Raw genomic sequence first — 8,120 nt, forward strand, 5'->3', positions numbered from 1 at the left:
GCCTTGCCATGCCTTGCCTTGCCTTGTCTCGTCATGTCTTGTCTTGCCTTGCCTTGTCTTGCCTTGTCTCGTCTCGTCTCGTCTTGTCTTTCCTCCCTTGCCTCGCTTTGTCTTGCCTCGCCTTGTCTTGTCTTGTCTTGCCTTGTCTCGTCATGTTTTGCCTTGCCTTGTCTCGTCTCGTCTCGTCTTGTCATTCCCCCCCCCCACCCCCCACCCCCACTGCATCTCCTCCACAGTGGAAGAGAACGAGCGCCTCAAGGCCCAGAACTTGAAGGAGCGCGAGGAGCTGATGAAGAAGCTGGAGGCCCAGCGGCAGTACGACCTGCAGCAGCAGAGGAAACGCAAGGCCAACAGCCTGCAGTACCAGGCCGACCTGGCGGCCCAGATCCTCGACAAGGAGCAGGCCGAGGAGGAGGCCCGCCGCTTCAGGGACTACGAGTACCGCATGGGGCAACAGGCCGAGAGGGAGCTCCAGGAGAAGCTGAAGGGCGTGCTGGACAGCCCTGGCCTGGACCGCCTCCACCCCATGCGTAGAGCTGCCGCCGCTGCTGAGGCTGCTGGAGCTGGAGCCATGAAGCCCGGCGCTGGCGGCCATACAGGTTCTGCATGAATGAAAGAATGGATGGATGGGTGAAGAAAGGAAAGGATGAATGGACGAATAAATGAATGAATGGATTCATGGATATATAAATGAATGGATGAATTAACGAATGGATGAATTAACTGGTGAATAAATGAATGGATGGATTAACGAACGAATGAATGGATTAATGTATGAATGTACGAATGAATGGATGGATGGATGAATGAATGGATGAAAGAATGGGTTGGTGTATGGGTAAATAAATGAATGGATGAACTAACGAATGAATGAATGAACGGGTGAATGTGTGCCTGAATAAATGAATGGATGAACGGATGGGTGAATGAACAAGTGAATGGATGAATTAAATTAATGAATTTGATTTCTATTGGGTGTGTAAGCGGGTAAGGGTGGAGGGTTTGTCCAGTCCTTGTTGAAGTCCGCAGTGTTTTGCTGAAGACAGATCTCCTCTAAAAAAAAAAAGACAAACAAAAAAACTAGTTGGGGTGGATGGAAGGGTCGGTTTCTGTTTCTGTCAGTGTCTAACATTCTCTCTCTCTCCTCTCTGTCTGTTAGGTTTCCACACTTAGGTCGTGTGTTCACAGCGCCACCACACACAAACACACAGAGTAATTACAGTGTCGATATGAAATATGCTCACATAAAAAGGATAAAAGTCCTCAAAGGCTTTCACGGCCATCAGGGCAATGATTCAGGGCAGGGCACAATCCTCTCCTTTCCCAAACCGAAGTCAGGTACACATTTACACCTGAGGAAACTTGGAATAAAGCGCTTTTCCCAAAGACACAACAGCATGCCGAAACGGGGACTCTAACCCTGATCAATGGTGAACACTGAATCAGAAGTCCGAGGCCAAATCGATTCCACTACTGCGTCACTTTATAACGTAACCATCGTGCCCTAAATTTTGACGTTAGTATTTAAAGGCTGTGATGTTTTTGTGTGGCATAGAGATGTTACGTTATTGCTATATCCATAAGTGTCTGTTGGCTCCAAACAGCATTAAACTTGCCGTTTGGATTGTTGTTTTCTGCACAAACCGCTGTAATGTTCATTAATATTGTGTGGACACATGGCAATTGAAGGAAATTTTGCATGGATCAGTGAACACAACAGAAGTCCAGGGAACAGCGAAACGCTGCATAAGCAGTTTCTATATACTACTTTTCCAACAGTTACCATTTGTTTAGACGTCCATGGATATAAAATACTGTGATGCTAATTCCATTATTTGGAAGCAATACGATAAATGGTAACTGAAAGAAAACAAAAATCAGTACACGTTTCAGATAGCCTGCCACATCTGTGACGATCTGAGGCCGTAAAACAGAAACTTTTGTTGTTGTTGTTGTTGTTGTTTCAAAATGTATGTGATTTCCATCATTTGATGATTTGCATACACCAGTAGAGTGTGTATTGTATACTGGTGGAGGGTGGGTATGATTTGTATAGATAACGGGGTGATGGGAATGCAGTGTAGTACGTGTGTGTTTCTCTCTCTCTCTCTCTCTCTCTCTCTCTCTCTCTCTCTCTATATATATATATATATATATATATATATATGAGAGAGATAGATGTATGGATAGATAGGTGTGTGCGTGCGTGTGTGTGTGAGAGAGAAAGAGAAGGAGATAGAGAGACACACAGAGAGAATGCGTGTGAATAAGCAATTATTGGCCCGTCTCTTCATTCCCTAGAGAGAGATTGCTGGACAGTACAAGGTCTTCTTCTCTGAAGACCCTGTACTGTCCAGCTCTCCTTAGAGTGTCTTATCACCTAGTAATCTTTGAATTAGTCAAGGAAATACAAAAAATAAAACACAAAAAAGGAGGGAAAAGGTAAATACATATACACCGCATGAAGAGAGAGAAACAGAGACAGAAAGATGCTGTAGATCCCTGTCTGTCTGTCTGTCTGTCTGTTCTGCACACACCCTCAGACTCGCACCTGACTCACACACATTACCTCCCCCAGCCGCAGACAGCGAGCCCCGCATCAAGGCTGGCGACGCCGCCCAGGGGCATCGAGAATCACCGGCCACATTCCAGGACGCCCAGGACCTCTACGCCCGGCAGCAGGCCCTCCGGTGCAAGGCCAACAACGTCCGTTTCAACGCCGACCTGGAGGAAGGGTGCCGGCGGGCGGAGGAGGCCCTGCGCCGTCAGAAGGATGACTACCCCTTCGGTCAGCTGCAGGAGCAACGCTACTGGGTCCAGCCTCCCCTGGAAGGCATGCTCGGGGCGCAAGGCTGGGGCGACACAGATCAACAAGGTCAGGGGGCGTTTCTTCTTCTTCTTTTTCTTCTTCTTCTTGCTGTTCTTCTTTTTCTTAATGTTCTTGTTCTTCTTGTTCATCTTCTTCTTCTTCTTCTTCTTGTTCATCTTCCTCTTCTCCTTCTTCTTCTTCTTGTTGTTATTGTTGTTGTTGTTCTTCTTCTTTCTTCTTCTTCTTTTTCTTCTTGTTCTTGTTCTTCTTGTTCTTGTTCTTCTTCCTCCCCCTCCTCCTCCTTCTTCTTCTCTTTCTTGTTCTTCTTCTTCGTTCGTGAGCTGCGACCTCCACGTTCACTCCTATGCACGGGTGGACTTTTACGTGTATGATGGTTTGTTTGGTTTTGTTTTTTAACCCACGCCCATGTAGGCAGTGATATTACATTTTTATGAGGAAACGTGGGTGGGGGTGGGGTGGGGGGTGAATGCTGGGGATGTTCTTGTTTCCACAACCCTCCGAACGCTGACATGGGTTACAGGGATCTTTAACGATCGGGATCTTTAACGTACGTATTTCATCTTCTGCATGCGTGTACACGCGAAGGAGGTTCAGGCACTAGTAGGCCTGCTCATCTGTTGACATGGGAAAAGCCGAAAAATTTCCACCCTTTACCCACCAGGCGCAGCGACCGGGATTCGAACCCGGGACCCTCAGGTTGAAAGTCCAACGCTTTAAACCAACCGACTGTTGCGCCCGTCATCAGGGAAGTATGATAATGGTGTCCGGTTATCACCATCAGAACAGCAGAGGAGGCAGCTGTTGTCGCTGATTAAAGTGGAGAAGTTTTATTGTTGGAGTCGTTGTTGTTTTTCCCAAGTTAATCCCCACCCTCTCGGCGAAGAGGGTTTTAGAACGGTCGGCGTTGGAATGGTTCCCAAAGGCCAGCTAGCTAGCCCCCAAGGCTACAGCACTCAGAGCCAGTGCAATATTCCCTCTTAGTTTGAAAGTCATAGCCCTTCACAAAAGACTGAGCTGTCAATGACTTCCCATTGCAGTGGAGAAACCATTGATCACACAGTTCTCACTTCGCTGTAACCGTGTGTATTCCCATGAGAAATCCACACACACAAACTGTCTCACCTGACAGCAGCAGAGAGCGCACCCCACAAGGCGGAAGACTGTCCAAACCCCGACGCCTTACGCAAGTCCCTGGAGGACCAAGACGACTACTCGCGCCAGCAAGCCCTGCGGTGCAAGGCCAACAAAGAGCGGCTGGAGAAACGCCTGCAGGGTCCTCTGCTGGACCAGGCGGGTGAGGAGGACCTTCGCTGCCAGGGGCACGGGTACCCGACACGTGTGCAGACGGAGGAGTACCCGGTGCCCACCTACAGTCCGTGTGACAGGCAGCGGCCTCCCTCCCAGCGCCGGGTCCGCTTCTCGGAGAGAGAGGATGACGTCTGGTTACCGCCCTGTGATGACGAAACAGGTACTGTGTGCATGGTGGTGGTGGTGAGCAAATGTTGGTGGTGGTGTTTGGCAAATACTTTGCCCCAAAGGGCTGTTCCTGAAGGGGAAGGTGGGGGAGTGCGGGGGTGGGGGGTGGGGAGGGGGGAATATATATATATATATATATATATATATATTCTGGAGAAAAATTCAGTTTGATGGGAAAAACAAATGCACTTTCTGGCAGAAATTTTTTTTTTTTTTAAATTGGTATGGCCCTGCACTGCAGCAAAGCGCTCTCTGTGGGGAAGAGCAGCCCGGTTTTCACGCACAGAAATCTGTCGTGACAATGAGAAATTCAGAACAATGCAATGCAATACAGTACTTTTCGACAACGGTGTCAGTAAGCTGTAAGGACGAGGGATGGTGGTGGTGGGGTGGGGTGGAGGGTAACGAAATGTAAAGCGCTTTGAGCAGCATTTATCAAGAAAAAACAAACAAAACAAAACAAAACAAACAAGCAAACAAAAAACCCAAACCGCGCTATATAAATATTATTTAAAGAGAACCCACGGCAACAAAAGTGTTGTCCTCTGGAACTGAAACCATCATTGTGATGACGATGTTGATGATGATAATTACTATTATTACAGTCAGCTTAAACGTGTATGGAAGTAAAATACTACTGAATATATATATAGATGATATACTTTGAGTGGTATGGATATCTGTTATTATATTTGACGACTTATTCAAATGACTTTTCAGTCATTCACAGTTGTTATGCTTAGAATATCATACATATATGTCACTTTCGTTCTGTTTTCATTTTTGTTTCGCTTTCACTGTGTTTTTGTCCACTTTGTCTTCTCTCCTTTTACAGTATATGTATTTATGTGGTTTTGTCAATTGTATATGTGTTATAAAAATGGAAGTTTAAAAAAAGCTGAAAAAAAAAAAAATTCAGCTCAGTATGTGTTGTTGTTGTGGCATCTTTTTTTTTTTTTTTTTTTTTTATCAGTTCAACCATTTTCACGTTTACATGGCTGAGAGACAGTGTGATGTGATGTGATGTGATCTAATGTGATGTGATATGTGATGTGATGTGATGTGAATGACGACTGAGCGCACATGAAACATATTATTTCCAACCGGACCAACAAAGATGTACATGGTATCACGTTGTAAAAAAAAAGATAAATAAATAAAAATAAATAAATAAGAATTTTTTTTTTTAAATCAGCCCCAGAAGGCGCCGAGGACCGCCGCCAAGCCACGGAGCGATCCTGGGAGGACCAGGACCAGTACGGCAAGGACCAGGCCCAGAAGTGCAGGGCCAACACGGCCCGCCTGAACCAACGCATTCTGGACGGCAAGCTCCGTGGCAAGGACCAGGCTGTGGAGGACACCCTCAGCTGCCACAAGTACGGATGCCCCAAGTCGGGCGAAACGGCCCCAGAGCGCTTTCCTCCCAGGCTGGGGGCAGAGGCTCCGATCCAGTACGAAAAGCCCTGCTGCTGAGGGTGGTTGAGATACAGTCACTACGATAGCACTTCTTCGGTTGTTGTTGAGTGGACGGATTTTCTCTTTTTGTCTCTTAGTCTCTGATCTCTCTGTGTCTGTCTGTCTGTCTGTCTCTTTCTCTCCCTCCTCCCTCTCTCTCTCTCTTTCACTCCCTGTGTGTGTGTGTGTGTGTGTGTGTGTGTGTGTGTGTGTGTGTGCTTCTCTGTCTCTGTCTCTCTCTCTCTCCCTTTCTGTCTTCCCCTCTCTCTGTCCCTCTCTCACTCTCTCCGGTCTTTCTCTTTCTCAGTCTGTCTCTCCCTGTTTCTCTGTATCCGCCCTCTAACTCTCCCCTTTGACTGTCTGTCTGTATTTTTGTCTGTCTCTCTGTTCGACGCAGTCTAACATCCGTTTTACAAGCATGTATTTCTTTTTATCGATTTATACATAATCCTACCGGCATGAAACGTAATTTTACGCAGTAAATAAAATTTAGTGAAAAGTGAAGTATACGTGAATGAAACTCCGTTCATTGCAGTAAAATAACTGACAAAATCAAAGTCAGAGTAGAATGTTGTCAAACTGTCCTTGGAGGTGGGTGGGGGGTGTGTGTGAAAGAAAGATGGGTCTGTTTGAAAGTCTATAATCCTTCTTCTGATTATGTACAGCGCAGCCGACCACACGTCATTGCATCAGGCCCATGATTATCAGGGCAGAAGATGTGTAACAAGCAAAAACTACACTCACACACACACTTGTGCGCGCATACACCCCTCCAGTTTCAAGTTCTGATTACATGGTATTGTAACTGAGTTGAACTACAGTTTGTTTGTTGGAGGTCCAGGGTACTGGAGATTCAACAATAGCTGTCTAAATAATACTGATTAAAACACACACACACACACACACACACACACACACACACACACACACACGAATCGCGAATTCGTTCTGGTGAATCCCCTAATGTGCGGCGGATATGCCCACATGATTCCGGTTCCATATTTGGTGATCCCATTCAAGGACGACTCCCACACATGTCCGGGTTTGTGTGTGTGTGTGTGTGTGTGTGTGTGTGTGTGTGTGTTGTTGTTGTTTGTTTGTTTTGTTTTGTTTTTTCCCGCTGCACAAGTTCTGAGAACAGGCAGCTCACCGTCCCTTACTCTGGCTCCAGGGGTGCTGAGAGGGCCAAGCGGAACAGATCAGCAGATGAAATGAGTCGACAATCTGGCAACAATGGCCAACGCCGGAAACGGATGTTGACGCCATTCCTGTGCCGTCAGACAATACGAGTTAGCCCGTTGGGGAAAGAAAAGAAGGAAGAAAAACCGGAGAGGGGTCGGGGAGTGGGGGTGGGGATGGTTGAGTGCAGATACGAGCTCAGCAGCAAACTGAACTCTTGAAGATCTGATTATTTTTTCATCTATAGCGTATATCAGCTTTGTATTTGATTTACTGATTTTGTGTGTGTGTGTGTGTGTGTGTGTATGGATGGCGGTTGTATTTGCTGACCTCTATGATGTAAATGACGATATAGGCTAATGTTTGGTGCTGTTACTTTGATGGTCTGAAGTTATTGTCCAGAAAGCGCATGCATTGAACAAACACATCCCCGGCCCCCACCCAAAAACAACAATAACAACAGCACACACACACACGCACACGCACACATACACACACACACACACACACACACACACACACACACACACACCGCCAAATACGATCACGTAAAAACAACAAAATAAGAACCACAAATAAATGAATGCATAAATAAATGAATAAGAAGATCGATAGACAGATGAATAAATGAAAAATCTGCACACAATTTAGGCACCAAATCAAACACAGAAAATAATTTTGCCTCTGGTGTTGGCACATGTGGAAGATTTTTAGAAGAAGAAACAAGGGAAGGGGGGTGGTGGTAGGGGGGGGGGGCTATAACTTAAAAATATACATGAAAACAGTTAACCTACATACTCTCAATAATTCACTGCCGGCGTTCAACTCTCAAATCTTGACCGCTGAAAGTACAACTGGGCTTATTTATTCTGAGCTGTCATCGAAACAGCCAAGCAGATAGCCTATACTCCATTCCCTTCGTGTTTGTCACTGTTAAAAAGAACCTATTCAATTGAGAAAATATAACATTAAAAAGATTTGAAGAATTCTTTCCTATCTTTGTACTTTCGTACACCCACCCATATGTGAACAGCCCTACATAAATTATGTTCATACTTACATAGTTATGTTTGTTCTTTTCTCTCACTACATGCTGTGTGAACTTAGGCTTCGCTTTGTAGCGTTCTGTATTGTGCCTAAAGCAAAATCTCTCCTCTCACTCTTTGAACTGAGCGTAGTA

General features: G+C 45.8%; 1 protein-coding gene across 1 annotated transcript in view; it reads left to right on the plus strand.

Moving 5' to 3' along the window:
- The window catches only part of LOC143282297 (cilia- and flagella-associated protein 53-like), a 21,313-nt gene extending 15,284 nt beyond the window's left edge, over nucleotides 1-6,029 (plus strand). Inside the window, exons 9-12 of the mRNA XM_076587896.1 lie at nucleotides 237-599; nucleotides 2,579-2,875; nucleotides 3,960-4,298; nucleotides 5,502-6,029. Coding sequence (XP_076444011.1) covers nucleotides 237-599; nucleotides 2,579-2,875; nucleotides 3,960-4,298; nucleotides 5,502-5,779 — 1,277 coding nt within the window. The 3' untranslated portion in view covers nucleotides 5,780-6,029. The remainder of the gene's footprint in view (nucleotides 1-236; nucleotides 600-2,578; nucleotides 2,876-3,959; nucleotides 4,299-5,501) is intronic.
- Nucleotides 6,030-8,120: the final 2,091 nt, after the last annotated feature.

Source organism: Babylonia areolata, chromosome 5, assembly GCF_041734735.1.
Source record: "Babylonia areolata isolate BAREFJ2019XMU chromosome 5, ASM4173473v1, whole genome shotgun sequence".
Lineage (NCBI taxonomy): Eukaryota > Metazoa > Mollusca > Gastropoda > Neogastropoda > Buccinidae > Babylonia > Babylonia areolata.